General features: G+C 42.7%; 1 protein-coding gene across 1 annotated transcript in view; it reads right to left on the bottom strand.

Moving 5' to 3' along the window:
* SH3BGRL2 (SH3 domain binding glutamate rich protein like 2) overlaps window positions 1-23,826 on the bottom strand; it is a 44,442-nt gene that overhangs the window by 5,259 nt on the left and 15,357 nt on the right. Inside the window, exons 2-3 of the mRNA XM_075862057.1 lie at window positions 18,142-18,327; window positions 8,047-8,127 (exon numbers count right to left, since the gene is read on the bottom strand). Coding sequence (XP_075718172.1) covers window positions 8,056-8,127; window positions 18,142-18,327 — 258 coding nt within the window. The 3' untranslated portion in view covers window positions 8,047-8,055. The remainder of the gene's footprint in view (window positions 1-8,046; window positions 8,128-18,141; window positions 18,328-23,826) is intronic.

Raw genomic sequence — 23,826 nt, 5'->3', positions numbered from 1 at the left:
GTATCGGCTCTGCTCTGAGACTCTGGAATTCCCTGACATCGCTGTCCACATATGAACAGCGATGTCTGGGGCTTCCCCAGAGCCGGAGTCCCGGGCAGAGCGCTAGTACAGGCTCTGCTCCGGGACTCTGTGGAATTCCCTGACATCGCTGCCCATATATGGACAGTGTGTCAGGGTCTTCCCCGGAGCTGTCCCGGGCAGAGCGCTACTATCGGCTCTGCTCCTGGACGCTGTGGAATTCCCTGACATCGCTGCCCATATATGGACAGTGTGTCAGGGTCTTCCCCAGAGCGGAGTCCCGGGCAGAGCGCTAGTACCGGCTCTGCTCCGGGACGCTGCGGAATTCCCTGACATCGCTGCCCATATATGGACAGTGTGTCAGGGTCTTCCCCACAGCGGAGTCCCGGGCAGAGCGCTATTATCGGCTCTTCTCCGGGACTCTGGGGAAGCCTCTGACATCGCTGTCCATACATCGACAATGATGTCAGGGGCTTCCCCAGAGCAGGAGTCCCAGTCTACAGGGGGCACTGCTGCGGCGGCATCTACAGGGGGCACTGCTGCGGCGGCATCTACAGGGGGCACTGCTGCGGCGGCATCTACACAGGGCTCTGCGGCATCATCCACCGAGGGCACTATCTAAAAAGGGGCTGCCCAATCTTGACATGTGTGCTAACTGAGCCGCCGGACTGCATTTAGCGACACTTAAACTGGAAAGCTGGATTGTTGAAATAAGCACGTGGAGAATTCTCTCAAATTTTAAACCTAGCGGTATTATTATAGTACTATAGTGTTATAGTAGTTCAAATAACTAATTGATTAACAATCATTTTGTATTGTATCAAATTTGAAAGTAATGCGGCCCGACCACTTCACATTTTTTCTATATGCGGCACACTTACCCGGCCGAGTTTGAGACCCCTGCCCTAGGGGGTGGGATAACCAAAATTGAAAGCAGTAAGGGCTCATTCAGATGAGAGTAATACTCGTCCGTGTGCTGTGCATTGAAATAACTCACAGAACATGGACCCATTCATTTCATTGGGGCTATTCAGACATGCAAGTTGCATAAAACTCAATGTATGTCCTATATTAGTGCATTTTTGCGTACATAGTTGCCCATTGTAGTCTAAGGGTGCGTGAAAACCACGGACGACATCCGTGTGCAGTCAGTGTTTCACGCATCAGCTACAAAGAAATGCAGAGCAATAAAAAAAAAAAAAAAGAAAAAAAAAAAAGAAGGTGCTTGCACGGACGTGAAAAACCCATGCCACAAGCAAAGCACACGGATGCCAACGCACACAAACATGAAGTGTAGAAAAAAAAACTTTTTTTACGTGAGCAAATAGGACACACTCGTCTGAATGTAACCTCCTGCAGAACCCTGTGACCAAAAAAGGTGTTTGAGGACGCGAAAGTATGCACCCTGTAGAACTTAGAAAAAGTGTGTAGCGAAGACCACATAGCGGCCTTACACACCTGTAGAACTGAAACTCTGATTAAAACCGCCCACTAAGCACCTCCCACTCAAGGGGAGTGGGCAGTCACCCTTTTAAACAGCATGCCTCACCAATGGCGAATAGAGTGCGCTGTAGCGGCCTTGAATGCTGCCAAAGCCCTACTGGGACCTTATGAACAAAAAAATAAAAATAAAAAGTCTGACTGGTAGAATTAAGGTTTTTTAGGGCTAAATCCGCAATCCTCTGCAACTAACTCGTGCAGTGAACATTCTTCCTAGGATGGGAAAGAGGCAAAAAGGAAGGGAGGACTATATCCTTATTAAATGTGAAAAGCTAATCCTAACTGTGGTAGAAAGGAAGGTACCAGGCTGAGTACCACCTTTTCTTCATGAATCACCATAAAGGAAGAATCGCAAGATAGGGTCATCATTTCAGAGACGCACCTAATGAAGATGATAGCCACCAAAAAGCCAACCATCAAGAGAGAAAGCAAAGAGAGATGCTGTCTAGCGACTCAAAAGAGGATGACTGCAGGGCCTCTAGGGCAAGGTTTTGATCCCATGGAGCTGTGGGTCGTGGTAGAGCGGCACAACATGGACCACCCCTTGCAAAAAAAAGTATGGACAGCCGACTTAGCTGCCAAGGGGTAAGAGGATGGATAGGGCTGAAACCGGACTCTTGAGGGAGCTACGGATCAGGCCCACATCCAGACCCTCCTGGAGGTAGGAAAGCAAGATAAAGAGGGAAAACTGCATTAGCTAGAACATTATTTCTTCACACCAACAGAAAATGAACTTCCAATCGTTTTGGTAGATTCAGGAGGAAGAACAGTTTCTATCTTTAAAAAGAACCTGACACATTGAACATGCGGACTGATCTTTTGGCATTATATTACAGAGCAGGAGGAGCGGAGAAGACTAATATATGTTTTGTGGGAAAAGATGCAGTATAACTTATTTATTCATTTAAACCTCTATTCAGTCTGGGCTTAAGAGTCCAGAGTGCAGTCCTAATTATGATTGGCAACCTTCTCTGTGCTGGTGCGTATCCAGAACGGTCAATAATGGAGTAGATCTGCCCACTGGACACAAGCCCAGAAGGAGGAGGATATTAAAATGAATGGATTGCAAGGTAAATGGAATATTTTCCTACAAACCTATGTACTAATCTGCTCAGCTCCCCCTGCTCTTTAACTTGCTGCCTGCAGGCATTACAGCATGTTCCCTTTAAGCATGGTCTGGATGAATCCACAAGCTCTCAGTACGGCGGCTTCAACAGTTACGCCATTAGACGAAGAGTAGCTAAAAGCGGGTGGAAGAGTTGACTCAGGGAGCAGATCTTACCAGAGGCAAAAGACACCAAAGAGCGTCAGCCAGGAGAACTACCAGCTTGGTGTACCAAACTTGACAGAGTCAATCTGGAGCGCTGAGAATAACTAGGATGCCTTCTGCCTCGACATTCTTGAGGATGCAAGGGAGGAGCTGGAGAGTAGGGGAGATGTATGGAAATGTGAACCAATTCCATGGAATGACTAGTGCATCTGCCGCTAATGACTGGGTATCTGGAAATCACGACATGAACAATTTGTGGTTGTGTCAGGAAGCCATGAGGTCCATATCAGAGAAATCTACTCCAAGGTGGGGATTTCTGGAACACCTAGGATTGAATGGCTCCCAGCAGAGAAAGTCAGCGTTTGAATTGTTCACTCCTGGTATGTGGACTGCCGAAAGCGTTGGAACATGTGCTTCTGCCCACTGGTTTCGGTTTTCCTCTGACACGGCTGCAGAGGTTCAGTCCTGACTTGATGACTTAGGCAGGCTATTCTCATTGTGTGGTCTCTCCAAACCAAAAGTGGAGGTGGGTCCAGTGGCAGAGTGACAAGAATAGTCCGACATTTTAGGACATTGACCAGGAGTGTAAACTCCTAAAGAGACACCACACACCCTAAAAAGTGCGGTTTTGAAGGACTTCTCCCCAGGCAAGGAGACTGGCGTCCATCGCCAGGACCTTTCATTGGAGCAGCAGGAATTTGTAGTCCAGGGTCAGTTTGGGAAGAAGAACCACCACTGGAGAGAACGGACTGTCAAGGGTAGGAGAATGGTGTGATCCAGGGAGTCCGTGGACTCGTTCCAAAAAGTTAGAACAGCTTTCTGAAGGCGACGGGAGTGGAATTGGGTGTATGGAGTTGCCTCCATAAAAGGAGATCATCACACCGAATACCTTCATGCGGTGATCGGACGGAGATCGGACGGAGTGAACAAAGTTTCTACAAAGGGAGACGGATCCTGGCCTGCGCAGTGTCAAAACAAATGACCAGAATGCTTAGGCACCAAGAGTGGGGACTTGGGTAAGTTGATTATCAAGTCAAAGTGGGATAAGGTGTTTGGGGTGGCTTACCAAGCTCGCAAAAACTGGATAGAGCGTTAATAATGATGTTGTCCAAGTAGGGGATGGCTACAAAATCCCAAGAGTAAAAGGAGGGCCATCACGGTGGTCAGGACCTTCGTGAAGACCCGAAGGCTTATTACCTACCGGAATTGCAAAGCCACCATTGGTGGGACTGGCTGATGGGCATGTGTAGGTACACGTCTTTGATGTTCACCGAGGATAGGAACTCCCCTTGTTCCATTGATGCAATGACTAATCTCAGAGACTCCTTCCAGAAGCCGCTGGACCTTGAGGTACTTCAGATCTAAGACTGGACGTATTGTACTTTCCTTTTTCGGGACTATGAAAAGATTTAAATAATAAGCATGGAAGCATTCTTGTGGAGGGACTGGTACAATTACCCACTGGGAGTGAAGAGACTACTGCCAGAAAAAAAAAAAAAAAAAAGACAGCCTTGAAAGGAGAGGACGGGGGTACTGCAAAAAGTGATCTAGGGGCATTGAAGAGAACTCTATTTGGTAGCCTGTGGTGACTACCTTGCGTAATCTGATGTGGGGAGCGTGGGAAAGCCAAACGTCCCAAACAAATATTGTGAAAAGGAGTCGCGCCCCCCCCCCCCCCCTACACAAGAGGTGCCCTTCACGCAGAACTGAGTTTGTTTGAGATGGAATTTCAAGCCTGGGGATGCGGTTTAACCCCGTAATGATGCAGCCTAATTTGGGAGCCCATGTGTCAGTTTGTGGTAATAACTCCAGAATGCTTTTACCTATCCAAGCAATTCTGAGACTGTTTTCTCGTGACACATTGGACTATGTTCGTGGTAAAATTTGGTTGATATATTCAATGTATGAGTGTGAAAAATAGCAAAATTTTGAGAACATTTGGAAAAATAATTTTTCTGAATTTAAACGCATCTGCTTGTAAGACAGATAGTAATACCACACAAAATAGTGACTAGTTCACATTTACCATACGTCTGCTATATGTTGGAATCATTTTTTTAACATTCTTTTATGTTTCAAGGAAGATACAAGGCTTAGAACATAAGCAGCAATTTCTCATATTTTGAAGAAAATGTCAAGACTTCTTTTTTTTTAATGTACCAGTTCAGAAGTGGCCTATGTATTAGAAACCACCCATAAAATCACCCCATTTAAAAAACTAGACCCCTCAAAGTATTCAAAACAGCATTTATAAAGTTTCTTAACCCTTTAGGCGTTTCACAGGAATTAAAGCAAAGTAGAGGTGAAATATACAAATTTAATTTTTTATGCAGAAAATCCTTATTATGAAATTTTTTCCTGTAAAAGAAAAGGTTTTACCAGAGAAACACAACTCAATATGTATTGCCCAGATTCTGCAGTTTTTAGAAATATCCCACATGTGGCACTAGTGTTCCAAGACTGAAATACAGGCCACAGAAGCAAAGGAGTACCTAGCGGATTTTGGAGCCTCCTTTTTATTACATTATATTTTAGGCACCATGTCAGGTTTGAAGAGGTCTGTGCTGCCAATACAGTAGACACCCCCCAAAAGTGACCCTATTTGGCAAACTACACCCCTCAAGGATTTACAAAGGGGTATAGTGAGCACTTAAACCCCACAGGCTTTTTCCTGAATTTTGTGGAATTAGGCCGTGAAATTGAAAATCAAATTTTTCTGATAAAAAACGTGTACATATTTACAAGTAATAAAGGAGAATAAGTACCCCAACATTTGAAAAGTAATTTCTCCCGATTTTGGCAATACCCCATATGTGGTCAAACTGCTGGTTGGACAAACGGCTGGGCTCAGAAAGGCAGGAGCATGATTTAGCATTTCGATTTTGCCTGATTAGTTTCTGGGAGCCATGACGCATTTGCAGAGCTTCTGAGGTACCAGTACAGGGGAAACCCCTTAAAAGTGACCCCATTTTGGAAACTAGACCCCTTGAGGAATTCATTGTAGTTTTCATGGGGTGCACATGACTTTTTGATCAGTTTTTATTCTATTTTTTAAGATGCGTGGGGGACTAAAAAACAGCAATTCTTATATTGTTTTTTATTTAAATTTTTTCACAGCGTTCACCGTGCACTATCAATAACATTCACTTTATCCTGCGGGGCGATAGCATATGTTTATATCGTTGTTTTTTTTAATGTCTTTTTATGTTTTTTTGCACAATAAAATACTTTTTTTAAAAAATTATTAACTTTTTGTGTTGTCATATTCTAAGAACCATAACTTAATTTTTCCATCAAGAAAGCTGTGTGAAGGCTTGGTTTTTACGTAACAATGTTTTCTTGGAGTTTCGATCAGTACCATTTTTGGGTAAATGCGACTTTTTGATCTCTTTCTATTCCATTTTTTGGGAGGTGAAGTAACCAAAAAAAATTGTGATTCTAGTATGGTTTATTATTTTCTTTTACGGAGTTCACCTCGCGGGATAAATAACTAAAACACTTTTGTAGTTCAGGCCGTTATGTACGCAGCAATACTAAATATGTATAGTTTATTGATTATTTTTTTTAAATAACAAAAAGGACTGATAAGGGAAAAAGGGGGATTTTTACTTTTAAAACATTTTTATACAACTTATTTTTTTTTTTGTCCCCCTAGTAGGCCCTGATCGCAATTCTAATACACTGCACTACATGCGTTTTGCAGTGTATTAAAGCTGGCAGCTACTCACTGACAGCAAGCATAGTGGGTCCTGACAGCACCATTGTTAGGCCTCCGGTTGCCATAGCAACCATCGGCGCCCGCGATCATGTTGCGGGACGTCTATGGTGTTTTAACCCCTAAGAAGTCACGATCACTATTGAACGTGGCTTCTAAGAGGTTAATCAGCGGGGACCACCGCGATCGGTCCGTGCTGAAGGAGCTGCGGCAACTGCTGTACGAGACAGCAGTTGTCATAGCTCCTGTATGTGCCGGGAGGGGGGGAGGGGAGGGGAGGGGAGGAATGGCCGTTCCTCCCGTGACATACTATTCCGTCACGGAGAGCGAATGATGCGCTCATCATGACGGAATAGTACGTCAAGGAGCGGGAAGTGGTTAAAGGAAGGTTTCTTCCTTTTGAGTTTTGCTTCGGATAAGTAGGTCACGGACTTGAGAGGTGACAAAAGGGAACAAAATGGAGTACTGGCCATTCTAGGGGGATGCCGAGCAAGCAGACTTGCTCAGATGAGAGCTCTCGCAACCTCTGGCCTCAAAAATATTCTCGTCCAGCAGACTACTTTTGTGTAGATAGTAAAAGATGGTGGGGAAGCAGAACTCAAGTAAAAAATAATTTAATCACCACAACAAACAGCAACATTTCACTCTCACAGTAAGAGCTTTTTCAAGATTTTAAGTGGGATCCCGATCGAGTGGGACTCCCCGCTCGTTACACTGTAGCATCGGCTGTAAGATAGAGCCAACACGTTCGTTCTATGAAGCGAGCTCGGCCCGTGAACCCGCTCCATACTCCCACACCTCTGGATGTAGTCAAGAATGTTTTCATCCACGGACCGCAGTACAGTGATAAAAGTGGTTTTGGATTTTTATGCAAATAAAGCATTAAGGCTGTATTTGTCACATAGTTTACATATTGATTAGGAAGGGGGGCAATTTCTGTGAGGCCAACTTTCAAGGGACTGCGCATCCCTGGTCCCTTGATTGGTGCGATTATAGCAGTTGGGTCCCCCCCAACGAGACACCTGTAGCATGTCCAATCGATATGCCGTAAATGGCTCTAGTGGAGAATCCCCTATAAAAGCCTTAAGGGCCCCTTTACACCGGCCGATAAAGCGAGTATTGATCAACGAGACAGTTGATCAGCGCTCGTTTGCTCCTGCCACACGGAGCCATCAATGGGGATGAGCGGTTGTTACTCCGATCGTTTGTCCCCATTCATTATCATGTCGGCAGCGCGTCTCCCTTATTACACACCAAGATGTGCGGCCGACAACAATTTTTTTTTAAACGATACGACCAGCAGATGATCGCACGTTTGCTCGTTCATCTGCTGATTGTTCCAGTGTTTGCACAGGGCAATTTTCGGCAACGAGCATTCATAGAACGCTCTTCTGCACGATAAGCGTCCAGTTTAAAACCCCATTTACTCAACCGAAGCCAGAATAAATATTTTCATAACACCCACTAAAGGCATGAATTGATTATGTCAACTTGGTAAGTGTTTAAAAAACCTACACCTTAAAAAGGAAACAAAACCAATCACCTTTTCTGTTTATTTTGGCTTTATCCGTAGGAACAAGGACACTGTATTACCTTCCTTTGCTTCAAAAAAGTCATTATAATCCTGTTGAAAAAGAAGAAGAAAGGTTAACAAATTTGCAAACGCTGAAGAATCTTCAACCAAGCACTGAAGGTGAATGCTGATTGAACATCGGACATCATAGTAGTGTCATAATGTATAAAATGGAGCATCATGGTCTGTCCATAAAATGAAGTTGTTGTGCTGCCTAACATTTTATTCCTAATTTTATAAAAATGTGATTGCAAGAAAGAAAAATATGGTATAGCTAATGTCAGCAAACTCCCTTGACTCTCTCTGAAAATAGGCACCGAATTTGTAGGCAATGGTAAAATTTGCATTAGGTTTAAAGACCAAGCATCCAGAATGCAAGACCCAGAGCCACTTTGTTATGTCAGCGTTGTCAAAAACCCATCTGTTACAACTGATGAATTTTGGACTCAACACATTTTGCAAAAATTGAAACAAGGTTTACAAAAATGTGACAATTGTTTTGAAGGCTAAAATTTTATAGGTAATGCCTAAAATGCAGTATTTGTTATTTTATATGATTTACTTCCCATTACTTATATAGCGCCAACATATTCCACTACAGTGTACACAGGTTATAATGACTCACATCAACCCTTTATCCTGGTGAGTCCACTTTCAGAATGACTACAGTGAAACTATAAATGAATGTTAATGTAAACAGAAGAAAACTTGCCCATACTGTCAAGATTTACTACATATTCCTGATACACAAGATAATCGTTGGATGGAATGGCTAACCATCGTTTAAAAATTCTATGCAAACAATCATTTGCGATGGCCGACTACTGTGTGCCAAAAAATCACTCAGTTTGGATTTTAACGCACGTGATTAGCTTAAAAAAAAAAAAAAAAAAAAAGCATATGGCATGATTGAATCAATTTGGACAATCATTTGCAATTTTGCGCAAGTCCAGGTTGTTTTTTTGTATGAATGATCCCATGGATGACTTCTAACTCCCATGATGCTTTTGATCAGTCATTTGGAAATTCCTTGATTTAAATAGGCAAGCTTTTCGCCATGTGTACTAATCCACAAGGTACACACAGGAATGACCATAAGAGTAGAACGCAAAAAGAAAAAAAGACGTAAAAGGAGAGGAGAAAGTATTTCTATGTACTTGTATGCTAATGTGGGCCACTAGCCTACAAAATATCTGACTCTGGTTGCAATTTTCTGTCCCCAGTTACAACAAGAAGCGCAGGTTTGAAGTCCAAACTCACGATTTAATAGATGAAATCCTGTGCACATAAAGGGGTTCTTCGGGACATTTATATTGATGGCCTATCCTTAGGTTATGTCAACAATATCATATCGGTGGGGGTGCGACTTCGGACAGCTGATCATAGGGGTGCTGGAAGGGGCCGCAGCTTCTTCATAGTTTGCCAGGAACAGCACCATACACTTCTGTGGCGGCTGTGCCTGGAATTCAGTTGAATGGGACCGGAACTGCAATCCCAGACACAGCCGCTACATAAGGGCTTATTCAGATGAGAGTGTAAACTCGGACGTGAAAAAGTCATAGCCTTGAGTCTATTGAGAGATCCGTGAAAACGGACAAAAATAGGACATGTCCTATTTTTTCATGGGCCCTTCACACGGTCTGTTAAAACAACGGCCGTGTGAACAGCCCCATAGAAATATACGACGCCGTGTGACAGCTGTTAGAAAAACAAACAGTCTTCACACAGACTACATATACATTTGTCAGAATAAGCTTTAAGTGTACGGTGCTGTGCCTGTAAATAATGAATATAAGAGTCCCAGAGAACCCCTTTAAGGGAAACGAACATTCATGAGCACGTCGGTTTTACTAGATGGGCAAAGATGCATTTTAGTATGCTAAACATAAACATTCTGTATTATAATCTAAAAAAAAAAAAATAAAAAAAATTTACTTCTTCAAATAACCAATTACTCTATTGAAAGGCTCTGTTCACACTAGTGTCATGGATTTAGTTTTTGTTTCACCAGTTTTGTTTTATATAGCCGAGCAAATCACCTTATTGTGCCCATCAGGTGCAATGGAAAGTAGACAGGAGAGAACTATAACACCAGTCTCTGTTCACACCATGTTTTTTACTATGCATTTCAGATATATTTTTTTGTCCTGCTGACTGACAGGGCAGTGCTCAAGATCTGCACTGGTTTCAAACCTTTATATGGATCTAATAGATGCCTTTAACTAAAGTGCCACTCTTATTATGGTGGCACTTTAAGGTTATTTTCACACTTGGCAGATTTCCTGCAGAAAAGCCGCACCGAACCTACAATAAAGATTTGCACCATACTCTGCATTGTGTGAATGCACAGCAGTTTTCTGATTCTTTGGTGCGGACTCTGCATGGAAAATCAGCAGTTATCCGCCCAGTGTGAACATAGACTGTAGTCTCCAGAGGTCGGCTAATCATGAAAGAAAAACTAAGAGAAATGTATGCAATGTCAAGAGAAAAACAGCAGTCTGACCTGTTGAAGTACTTGTGAATTGGAATTGAGAAGCACTTCAGAAATACTGGGCTCCAATGCTACATATTTCTTGCAGATTATCAGGGTGGAATGCACACTGAAAATCCTCAGGAAAAAAAAAAATATATAGAATTGTACAGTACAATGTAAACAAATAAGGTTTTACAAATCCACAAACATACGGCCCCTGAAGCGGTCATCTGCAGCTGACAGCGGGAGGGCAGGCAGAAGGAGGAGCGCTGCACACAGCCCACCCTGTGGACAACGCTACACCCCCTCTCTATAGATAGCTTCATTGGTGCTCCCTTTAGGAGTGGAATCCCCAGCCACAGTTCTCTGGCTGAGAATTCCGACAATAGACGATGCCTCTGACGTATCTGTCCATATATATACGGTGACGTCAGGGGCTCCTCCAGGAGAGGAATCCCCGGCCAAAGTGCCGACAACACTTTGGCTGCGGATTCCACGCCCCAATGGAGCCATCTATAGGGGGATGTGTGTGCCATTTTCTACAAAGGGGGGTGTGTGTGGCACTATCTACAGGGTGCACTGTGGCAGTATCTAAAAAGGGGCTGCCCAATATTGACATTCTTGTGTCTGCCAAATGCTGCCAACTGAACAGCCAGACTGCATTTAGCGACACTTAAACTGGAAAACTATATTGTTTAAATAAGCTCGTGGAGTAAACTTGCAAAATTGAAACCTAGCTGGGGATTCCACTCCTATAGGCGGTACTATCTATAGGGCGTGTGTGTGGCTGTTGCCACAGCTGCAGAGGGGGGTGTGTACGTGTGTGTACGTGTGTGTGTGTGTGTGTGTACGTGTGTGTGTGTGTGTGTGTGTGTGTACGTGTGTGTGTGTGTGTGTAGCTGTTGCCACGCGCACACCCCCCCCTCTGTAGCTGTTGCCACGCACACCCCCCCTCTGTAGCTGTTGCCACGCGTGCACCCCCCCTCTGTAGCTGTTGCCACGCGTGCACCCCCCCTCTGTAGCTGTTGCCACGCGTGCACCCCCCCTCTGTAGCTGTTGCCACGCGTGCACCCCCCCTCTGTAGCTGTTGCCACGTGCGCGCACACCCCCCCCTCTGTAGCTGTCGCCACGCACGCGCGCACACCCCCCCCCTCTGTAGCTGTCGCCACGCACGCACACCCCCCCCCCCTCCTCTGTAGCTGCTGTTGCCACGCATACCCCCCCTCTGTAGCTACTGTTGCCACGCACACACCCCCCCCTCTGTAGCTGTTGCCACGTTTTTCGCAGCAGTTTGGAAAAATGGCCGCGTAAGAAAACGCCCCATCGGAACAGAACGCAGTTTATCCCATTGAAATAAATGGGCAGATGTTTGGAGGCGTTCTGCTTCCGATTTTTCAGGACGTTTACGGCTGAACACACTCCGTAGCCGTCAAGTCCAGCTCACTAAAGGGTAAGTTGACAACGGTGCGCCTCTGACACCTCATTTCAACCCTAAAGGCTCATTCACACGAGCGTGAATCTCATCCGTGTGCTGTGCGTTGAAACAACGCACAGCCCCATTGAAATCAATGGGGCTATTCACACATGCGTGTGTTTTCACGCAGCGAGTGCCCGTTGCGTGAAACTCACTGCATGTCCTATATTTTCACGCATCTAGCCGCCCAAAAGCCACCTAGCCTAGCTGCCCAAAGTGCTTGCGAGTGCGTGAAAGAACGCATGCCACTCTCAAAGCACACTGATGCATAACGTCACCTCGTGTGAATGTAGCCTAAGGCCTGATTCACGAGCATATTTTACGTCCATGTTACGGACGTTAAAACAATGGCCGTCACACGGACCTATGTAGTTCAAGGGGGCTATTCAGACACGCACTGTTCTTCACGCAACATGTGTTGGCTACGTGAAAGTTGCTGCAAGTCATATTCTTGTGATTCACGCACCAGTTGCTAAAGAAATGAGTAGGAAAAAAAAAAAAAACACCTTCAGTTTGTTTTTTTTGCAGATGTTAGAAACGCATGACATACGCACATAAGAAATGCACACGGATGCCACACGGAACTGCAACACAAGAAAAATGCTGCATTTTTTACACGCGCAAAACGGAAATGCTCGTGTGAATCTGGCCATACTGATCAAATCTATCAGATTAGATGCGGTTACATCAGGGAGTCAGCTTTATTTAATAGTAGACACCCGCTGCTGATCGTATAGGCACAGCTCCTGTGCCCTCACCATCACGGACCCGGGAAAGCATGGTGGGTCGTGAGAACAACCCGCAACATAAATTTGTGGTGCAGGGCAGCAAAATAAGTTATTTATATTACTATATTTTAACAAATTCTGAACAAAAAAAAAAAAAAGTTAGTTTGAACATAACGCTGAATGCCAGGTTTCTAGAAGTATGAACACATAACCAGGGTCATAGATTTGGTAGCGTAGCTTTAAAGCTGCATATAATTTGCAGAAAATAAGCTGCTGTAAAGAAACAAAGAATGTACATAGAAACTAAACACATGAGAAAAAGGAACACATTTTTCTAGAGCTCATTATGGCCTCTTATCTTTCCACAACACATTTGGTAGAAAACGTATCCAATGTCTGTCCCAGGTTTCCCTGTGTAGATAAACATAAAATATGATAACAGCAGGAAACTTTTACTATGGTCATATATGCAAATAATCACTTTTGTGCCACCATAAATCATTAGGCTCAGCAGCTTCACTTTCTGGTGCGTTTTTTTTATGATCCTGGGATAAGAGGATCTTTTTTTTTTAGATGAATGCTGCAACCTGATTGTTTGCGATGTGAAACGGTTCAATTTTCCCTTTCTACCAGTTTTGTTAAATCTTTCCCTATTTGGTGTTAGTCATGATTGTTTTTTTAGTAGAAGACCTATGGAGTATGTTAATCGTTGCTCTGTTCTCTTTTTACACGTCACTAGTTATGCTCTTGAACTTTACTACTTCTTGTAGTTGCCACTCACTCCGCTCTCTTCCCTGCTCCACCCCCACTACTCCCTATGTGACTTAAGATATGTCTGAAGATAAAATGTTTGAAAGGGCTCTTGCTTGTATGCAAAGCTGCATCATGTTGTTTTGTCCATATTGACAGCATGTGACTACAGCATTAACCACTGTTGTGAAATTACTATGGGGAAATGTTCACGGCGGAAGCAATTAGTTGCCCGCTATGGTGACGTTTTGTCCTTCCTATGGCAGTGACTGGCTGCCGTAGTCACAATTATGACCGCATTATGCAGCTTGGCAAGCAATGAAGCGCGTGTGAACATGAACTCTTTGCATATTCATACTGTAGAGTTTTACTGCAGTTACTTTCTCAAACCGTGGGAACACTTGTGAAATTTTCTGACCAGTGTCTGTGTTTACACAAATTATTTGTAGATACAATACTACAGTATTTTTCAGACTATAAGATTAAGTGTCAAAACCTACAAGAGACCATAAGGAATACAAAAGCCCAAAATCATTTGAAATATGTATCCAAATTTATTAACATATAATTAAGTGGACAATAAATGATAGGCGTACGATCAGTTAAAATAGTGGAGAAAAAGTGGACATAAGATGACAAAGCCCTATGTACAAAGAACACGTCTCCATGCAGACAGCGAACACATTGTGTAGGTTCAAATAAACACATTGCATGGTATATGATAGCCAGTCAATATTATAACAATGATAACGTTCTTGTTGACACTTTGTATGGCTATTATATACTATACAATCTTAGTTTGCAGTTTTGATATATGTGAAGGAGCCCATTTAATCCCTTAGAGGTATTTTTGTATGCTATATAACAAAAAAAATGGAAAAGCACCACACCTACCCTGACTGCTTCTTCAAAAGGTGTTATCCCATGAAAAACATTTATCACCTATCCACTGGATAAGTGATAAATTTATGCTCACTGCGGGTTAGATTGCTGGGACCCCCAGGGATGACGAGGGTTCAGAGTCCTCCATTAAAATGATGTGACGGTCACGCGTGTGCACTACCACACCATTTATTTTCTATGTGACTAAGAGAGATAGCTGAGCGATGTACCACTGTTCCATCCAAACACAGGAAACAGGGCCCTGGTTCTAGTGATCGCTGGGGGTCCCAGCGGTTGGACCCACAGCGATCAAACATTTATCATCTTTCGACAGGTGAAAAATGTTTTTCATGGGCAAGCCCCATTAACGATTGGGCAGATCACTCCTAAAACATTTTGGCCGATCAGAGTGAGACCTTTCTGGCTTTTCAGTCCTCTCTCTCTCCCTGATCATGACTCACACTTACTCTCCGCCTACTCTGAGCGACACCGATTCTGCTGCCTGTTAGTGTTCTAATACAAGAATGAGGATCCAAGCGGAGAAAAAAAATAGAAAAGGGAGTTAGTTCCAGGTGCTGTCCAGATTTTGATAGACACTAGCTAGTACAGGACTGGGCTATGGATGTCACTATACTGGGCTGCTTTACACTATAGCTAACTTTTTCCTTTGACTGGCATTAGCTCAACTGCCGGTTGAGCATTGCCCTAGGTGATGCCCTTTTGCCAATTAGCCTATGGTATTAGGTTTGATGTGCCCTTGGTTCAATGCAAAGTGAATAATCAGGCTGCCTACAGCAGACAATAGTGGCATCTGCTTCCTGCTGTGGACAAAAATGTGGGTAGTTTATGGGTATGACTCATGGTTTTGTTGTAATTTTCTGTGTTGACCAGCAGTGTGTGGGCACAGTGCGATTCATGAGTTATGTATGTTCATTAGACAGAATAATAAATGTTATGCCCAGGACAGCCAGCGAAGGTACAGTATAAGACAGTAAGGGCATCTTGTGACCATGAATTAAGTGCTAATCCCCTGTGGGCACTGCATGTGGTGTGAATTCAGTAGAAACTAAGGACGATGCATCGCCACCAGTGCGGTGGTTGGTAGTATGGCCTATATATAAAGAGGCGGCCCTACGCCTAAAAAGCACTAACCCCCTATTTTACCTTAGGCCATCAGGGAACAAAATATTTAAAAAAAGGAATCGGTCAGCAGTTTTGACCCCTCAAAACCGATTACTGTGCTTTATGGATGCAGTCACACGTGGCAGATTTTGTTGCAGAAATTTTCTGCGACTGAAGATTTGTTCCATTTATCTGAATGTGTTTGTTTCTTAAGCAGGTGCATGGATTTCTGCAAGTTTCAGTCAAATGAATGGAACCGATTTGCAGTCACAGAAACGTCTGCTACAAAATCAGCTGCGTGTGACTGCACCCTATAGAGGACAGGGAGAGCAGTGTAATGTCCCTGGCACTGCGATTGCAAGTGAACGTCATGTTCAGTGCTCCGTGCCCTCTACACTGCTCTTTAATTTGTTCCCGAGCGCTGGCTGTGTTTTTACGGCCAGCGGTCAGTGTCCTTAAAACCCGCGCCATAGGCTTTTTAACGGCGAGGGTTTTAACTTGCTGCCCGAGTGATCGGGCAGCTGATTGTCGGGTCTCCGGCTGTCAGTGACTGCCGGGGACACTGAGGTGAGGATAGACGCAGCTTTCGCGGCTTCGGTCTTCTCTGATCACTTGTACACAGCGCTCAATGAACGCGGTGTATAGGAATAGAGGCAGCGGCCGCGCCGTGGTCTCTAATGATCCCGGTGTTAATGTGACTGGTCACATGATCGCCGGGTGGCGTTAGTGGCAGACTGCTGCTGGGTCTAACTAGACCCAGCACAGCCCTATTGGTGACAATCATCACTATGAGAGGGCTGATTTCGCCTGTAACTGGTGCTGTGCAGCCCCAGTTACAGAGGAAAAATATGGTGTAAAAGAAAGAAAAAAAATATATATAAAAGTTCCCCAAAGGTCTTTTTTGACCTTTGAGGGACAGACCATAGACCATAGGAATAAAAAAATAAAGTAAAGGGCAAAAAAAATAAAAAACACATAAAATACTCACACCCAAAAAAACGTTCCCCCCCCCCCCCACCAATTATTGTTGTAACGCTAGTCCGGACCCAATTACCCCAATATAGACATGTAATATATTAACATTTACGGTAGACAATGACGATCACAAATAAAAAGGTCTATTTTAGGGTAAAACTATGTTATTATAAAAAAAAACAAAAAAAAAAAAAACAGAAAACTAAAAAAGCTTATTTTTTTTACTATTATTTTCAAACTTTAAGAACAAAAATTCTAAAATAGCAGAAAGAATGCGTATAAAAATGCTAAAAAAACAAAACAAAAACCTACATGGTCTACGGAAAAAACATTGCAAAAATCACGTCGCTAGCCCAACAAATAAAAGTTAGCCACTTAACTAACGCGTGCTAAAAATGGCTAAACGGTGTCTGGTCCTGAAGGCTCAAAATAGCCCGGTCCTGAACTGGTTAAGGATTAGCCCCTCTCCTCTGTGTGGTAGTTCTGGTATCCAATCAGGAGACCACTAGATCCATCACTCAGAGAACAGGGGGCAATTACAATCGTGGTGCCGGGGACAAGAAAACTTAGGTTTCTAGGTCAGACAACAGGTATGGTTACACTGTTCTACCTGTCTGTTATATATCGCCGTCAGACATTTTGAGGGCTCAAAACTGCTATCAGATTTCTTTTAAACCTCCTCACATCAGGTAATAACCCCCACTTTTACCCTAGACAACTAGGGAATAAAATATTAACCCTTCTATCATAGATCCCCAAGTATTAACCCTTAGACCGTTCGGAAATAAAATATGAAACCACTTTTCTACACTAGACCAAGGAAGGGGGCACTACCCTAGAACACCAGAGCTAGTGAAAACAACCACTTTACTACCTTAGACAACCAGGGAAGTTTTAAATAAGCATGAAATCCTATAGTCCAATGGTTTTTATATAATATCTAATGTTTTGTTTGTCAGAAAGCAGCAGGATCAGTCATTTATATTATAGTTCTCAAGACTGCTTATAACCTTTAACATTTTATACTTTGCTGCATCCACAATAGGCAATGCTAAATCTACTTACAATAGGGAGGTTCTTATTGCACATTTTGTTGGAATGTGCTGTTCAAACATTTGTTGTGTTTATGTGATTCATATAGGTTTTATATATATATATTAGTGACTGCCTCCATTTTTTTTCTTGCACTCCTCCCATTCTGCCCTGGGTGATTTTAATTAGTTTAATGCTGGTTCCTACCATCCCCAGATATATGTAGGCTTAGTCCCAGTACTGGGTGTATGTGCAGAGTAGGTCCCCACCTTATAGAGGTCGCCTTGTCGTGGCAGGTGGGCAAACACTTTTTGATCAAAATGTGCACCAAGAACCTCCCTATTATAAGTAAATTTAGCAGTAATGCATATTTATTTATATTTAGCAGTTTAGGTTACATTAGTGTTCGCAGTGTGCTGTCGCCATTTTTTTGTGTGCTGTATATTTGCAGTCACAGGTGTTCTTGCACCTACATACACGTTTTGTATCATTTTGTTGGAATGTGCTGTTCAAGCTTTTGTGATTATATATATATATATATATATATTATATGATAGATAGATATATTATATATATTTATTTTTGCATGAGCTGCTCAAATTGAAAAAACAAAGACCCACAAATCTTACCCCACAATAAGTTTCATCATTAAATATCTGTGGAGGCAGAGGGTTGCCATGCTCAGGCCACTTCTCCTTAGGAATGTTTTTGTACATCCACTGCTTTTTCTCTTCTGACATCGTAATATCCACTATTTCAAAATCAATATTATGGGATTCCAGGTACTGCACCAGTTCCTGTTGCTGCTTTTTTATCTGTAAGATTGAGAGAAATAGATTACCAAGGTTCCAATGGACGTTATGGCCACTCAGTCAATTTTGATAATACAAAAGGCTGGAGAAATTTTAAAAGTCTGGAATATATTTTATAGCCTTGGTATTCATAACCGAGGGAACATAACACAAATTTATTAACATGAAAAGACAAATTTTACCCATACACTACAAATGTTCAAAGTGATTTCCATTGGTGACAAAGCAAAGTTCTAGGCGGTAGCCCAGTTGCATCCCAGCATATCCTCGAACATGGACTGCACTGTTTCAGTGATGCGTTGGCTCAGGTCATTCAGATCCGGTCGCTGGGGGGGCAGATACACTGAGTCCTTGAAGTAGCCACACAGAAAGTTGCAGGGTATTAGATCTGGCGATCGTGGAGGCCAGCGCAACATTGGTGAATAATTTCCGGTGCGGCCGATCCAACGTTCTGATAGAATGGAAATGTGGTGCATTATCCTGCTGATAGAGGAAGATCTGCGAAACGTAGTCTGTGGCATAAGCCATTCCTTTAACATGTCCAGGTAGGAGTGGCCAGTGACCATATCCTCGCAAAAAGGAAGGGACCGTAGACTTTGCACCTGCTCATTGCACAGAACACGTTTACTTTGGAGGAGTCCCTCATGTGCTTGATAAGGGCAAATGTTTTTTCTGAGCCCTAAGTTCTAACGCTGTGGCGATTGACCTTCCCACTGAGGTGAAAGGTCGCCTCATCACTGAACACCAGCCTGTCAGCGAATTCGTCCTCTTCCAATCGGCCCTGCAAATCAATGTAAAAGTCACGGCGCTTAGGTTTGTCGCCTGGTTTCATCTCCTGAAGATGTAATCTGTAGGTCCTACTACGCAGAGGTTTTAATAAGATATGCCATACCGTAGTTTGTGGCACCAGTACTTCCGTACTAGTCAGCCTGGTCGATATTCTAGGGCTACGCTCGTACACAGCTCGAATCCTGTTCACTGTCTCTACCGAAGTCTCTGGGCGGCCCGGACTTTGCCCATGACAAACACCCAGTGGTTTCGAATTGCTTCACCCAAAGTGAAATGCAGTTCCTATGCAGAGAATATTTACCAAATGTATTCTGAAAGTATCACTGTAGTGTCAGAACAAACCCCGTTCTTGCAAATTCCAAGACGCAAAAAGCTTTTCATTGCGTCGATTCCGCCATCTTATGTAACAATATATAAAGAACATTTAAAATTTGACTCTCGAAAATGAAAGCTGTGCTGTGATTGGTTGCTATGGGCAACACACACACACACACACACACGGAATAAATAAAAATAAATATATATATATATATATATATATATATATAAATTCCAAGTACTGTATCTAGGAGTATCTCCTGTTGCATACACTGAATGTGGTGTGAACAGAGCATTAAAGAGACAAAAGAAAAAAAATCCATTTGGAATTTAGGATATAGGATTATTTTCCTTCACATGTGGGATTTCCCTGGCAGCGGTGGCCTGATGCAAACTTCTAGTTTTCTGTGTTATATGTACATGTGAATCTATAAAGATAACTATATTGTTTATATATAGGTTTATTTTCAGGGGGTACAACGTGTGACAATTGAATTGGTGGCACAGTGTATGGTGCTATTATATTCAGGGGTGTAGTATGCGGCACTGAGTTTGTGTAAGATTTGGGTCGTGGATGTGCTGCAAAAGTGAGAAGCAGAGTTTAGCAAGAAGAAGTCATCATGAAGGGATGGCCCAAATGGAGGAAAAAGCAAATAACTACTCCAGTCAGAGAAGACGTCACCTGTGAGCCACAATTTTTGTTCAGTCTCCCTCGTGCTGCGTTGTATCAGTACTGAACTCCATGCAAGAGCGGCAGCGAGATGGGTCATACCATGGTTTTTTGAGAAACAACTCCCAGCATAACCTTACCATTGTTCAGGTCATACTAGGGGCTGTAGTTTTACGTGGTACAAAATTATATGACTGGGGTTAATCTGACTTTGCAAGTGATCTCTGTGCGGAGCTTGATTCCCGTACGATACTTATGTACGGAGCTTGAATCTGATCCTGTATCTGTACATTAAACTTTTGTAATTGGAGTTGTGGCAAAAAGCCAGGAGATTAGCCAGCACTGCTCTCCACCGTTCCCACAGTGCACGGCCTAACTACATGGGCTTCCCACACCTATGATAATGAATATGAATTTATAGGTCTATACATAACTGGCCAGTTTAGTATAAGTGTGGTCACTGTATGTAGGTATGTTTTTATGATTATATTCATAGCGTGGCAATTCCGTTAAACATTCTGGACATGGAGCCACACAAGTTTGGATCGTTTATAGCATATTACTGATACATACACAAATATTTATTTAGATTTGACATAGGAAGCCAATTAACCTATCAGTATGTATTTGGAGTGTGGGAGGAAATGATTGCTTATGTATGGGGACGAGCAATCCTGGTTCGTCTCCATACGTTTCCACCATGTCGGCAGCATGTTTACACAGGGAGATGTGCTGCCGATAACGATAAGATTTAAAGAGGCTCTGTCACCAGATTATCAAATCCCTATCTCCTATTGCATGTGATCGGCGCTGCAATGTAGATAACAGTAACGTTTTTTTTTGTTTTTTTTTTAAAACGATCATTCTTGGCCAAGTTATGAGCAATTTTATATTTATGCAAATGAGCCTTTCTAATGGACAACTGGGCGTGTATTGTTTGTAACATCTGGGCGTGTTTACTTGTTTTACTAACTGGGCATTGTGAATAGAAGTGTTTGTAGCATCATACACTTCTATTCACAATGCCCAGCTAGTAAAACAAGTAAACACGCCCAGATGTTACAAACAATACACGCCCAGTTGTCCATTAGAAAGGCTCATTTGCATAAATATAAATTGCTCAGAACTTGGCCAAAAATGATCGTTTTTAAAAAAACAAAAACGTTACTGTTATCTACATTGCAGGGCCGATCACATGCAATAGGAGATAGGGATTTGATAATCTGGTGACAGAGCCTCTTTAATGCTGCATAAACCAGCAAATCAGCCAACGAACAAGTGTTTGCTCGTTCATCGGCTGATCGCTGCCCTGTTTACATAGGGCAATGATCGGGAACGAACGTTCAGATGAACCCTTCTTTGCCCGATCATTGGCCCATGTAAAAGGGCCCCTAGTTTATTCCTATATTTCTTTGTTAGTAGTCAGTAGTTAATAAGTAGCCAGCAAATTTATAGTAGCATGGGGTACCTGGCTCCTTAGATTTGTCCAGCCCTTTGTTAGACAATGCAGATAAGCTACAGTCATTGACAAAAGCGGTTAGTTGAAAAGCAGCCAACATTGAAAAAAACTCAGTAGTGGTAAGCATGAGGGTATGTGCACACACACTAATTACGTCCGTAATTGACGGACGTATTTCGGCCGCAAGTAGTGGACCGAACACAGTGCAGGGAGCCGGGCTCCTAGCATCATACTTATGTACGATGCTAGGAGTCCCTGCCTCTCCGTGGAACTACTGTCCTGTACTGAAAACATGATTACAGTACGGGACAGTTGTCCTGCAGCGAGGCAGCGACTCCTAGCGACGTACATAACTACGATGCTAGGAGCCCGGCTCCCTGCACTAAGTTCGGTCCGGGACTTCCGGCCGAAATACGTCCGTCAATTACGGACGTAATTAGTGTGTGTGCACATACCCTCACTCAGAAGTACTTTGTTACATATAATTTGAGACCATGACTACACAGTCTTTAATGTTAACAGTTATCACAAGTGTCAGACGATGACAGTGGTTGGGTCCTTGAACTGGGAAAATTATACAGAAATTACAGATCTTAGAATTTTTTTTCATGAGTAGTCACAAAACATATCTCTGGACAGAGCCAAATACACAATATGGCTTTGTTGCTAGTTGTTAGGAGTAAAATGAGGTTGTATTTACAAGCATCTTTAGCAAGTATACTAAGGCTACATTGACACGACAGTGGAAAAACAGCCGTGCGACAGACGTTTTTCTAACGGCCGTCACACGGCCGTTTTCAGAACAGTCAGGTTCTGTGGGTGTCTTCACATGGCCCTTTTTTTAATGGCCTGTGAATATTGTCCTATTTTTGGCCGCTTGCACGGCCAGACTGCTCCCATAGAAGTCAATAGATCAGTTTTTACCGGACGTTTTTTAGGAAACAATCCTTGTAACGGCCGGTAAAAACTGATCCTGGCCGAGGACTCCCCACAGGAAATACTTTGGGCGCTGAGCCCAGGGAAGCCCTTGACAATACTGTCCATAGAAGGACAGTGAAGTCAGGGCTTCCAACAATTGAATCCCCGGCCAGAGCATCGCAAGGGGACAGGGCACTATCTACAATGGGCACTGTGGCACTATGTGGGCACGGTCTACAGGGACATTGCAGTCTGTGGTATCTTCAGGGGGTTGGGACAAAAAAAAAAAAAAACCGACCTGAAAAAATAAATAAAAAAATAAAAATAAAAAACGATCATTTTTTTTTTTTACGGCCATGACAAAACGGCCATTAAAAACGGACAGAAGGACTGGAAATGGACGAAAATTGAGACACACTGATGCAAAACGGCCATAAAAAAAAAACAAAAAAAAACAACTGACAGTTGATCAGTTTTTAATGGCCATTTTTTTTTCAATGTCGTGTGAATGTAGCCTACAGCAAAGGTTAAACATTTTCAGCCTTCTAAAACACCAAAAAGCAATATAGTGCTAGCCCAGCAAATTTATTCTAATAATCTTAATCCCTTCAGGACCGAGCCTGTTTTGGCCTTGAGGACGAAGCCGATTTTATCAAATCTAATATGTGTTACTTTACGTAGTAATAACTTGGGAATGCTTTTACCTATCCAAGTGATTGTTTCCTCGTGACACATTGCACTTTTTTAGTAAAAAGAAATTTGGGGTCGATAAATTCAATATTTGTGTGTGAAAAACACCTAAATTTAGAGAAAATTTGAAAACCTTTAGATTTTTCTAAAATTAAAAAGTATCTGCTTGTAAAACAGACAGTAATGCCACACAAAATAGTTACCATTTCATATATCCCATATGTGTACTTTATGTTTGCATCGTTTTTTGAATATTCTTTTATTTTTCCAGGATGTTACAAGGCTTAGAACTTTGGCAGCAATTGCTCATATTTTCAAGAAAATTTCAAGCCATTTTTTAAGGAACCAGTTCAATTCTTAAGTGGCTTTGAGGGCCTTAATTAGAAAGTCCCTATAAATCACCCCATTTTGAAAACTGCACCGCTCAAAGTATCCAAAACAGCATTCAGAAAGTGTTTTAACCCCATAGGCATTTGATTTAATATTTTTTTGCCACAGTTCCTTTGTAATAGTTTTTTTTTCTGCAACACAGAAGGTTTTACACGAGAAATGCAACTCAATATATATTGGCCAGATTGTGCAGTTTTTAGAAATATCCCACATGTGTCCAAATGGACTGAAACAAGCCTCAGAAGCAAAAAAGGAGTACCTAGTAGAT

This window comes from Rhinoderma darwinii, chromosome 4, assembly GCF_050947455.1.
Source record: "Rhinoderma darwinii isolate aRhiDar2 chromosome 4, aRhiDar2.hap1, whole genome shotgun sequence".
In the NCBI taxonomy this organism is placed as follows: domain Eukaryota; kingdom Metazoa; phylum Chordata; class Amphibia; order Anura; family Rhinodermatidae; genus Rhinoderma; species Rhinoderma darwinii.
This window is presented reverse-complemented; position numbering and strand designations above follow the sequence as displayed.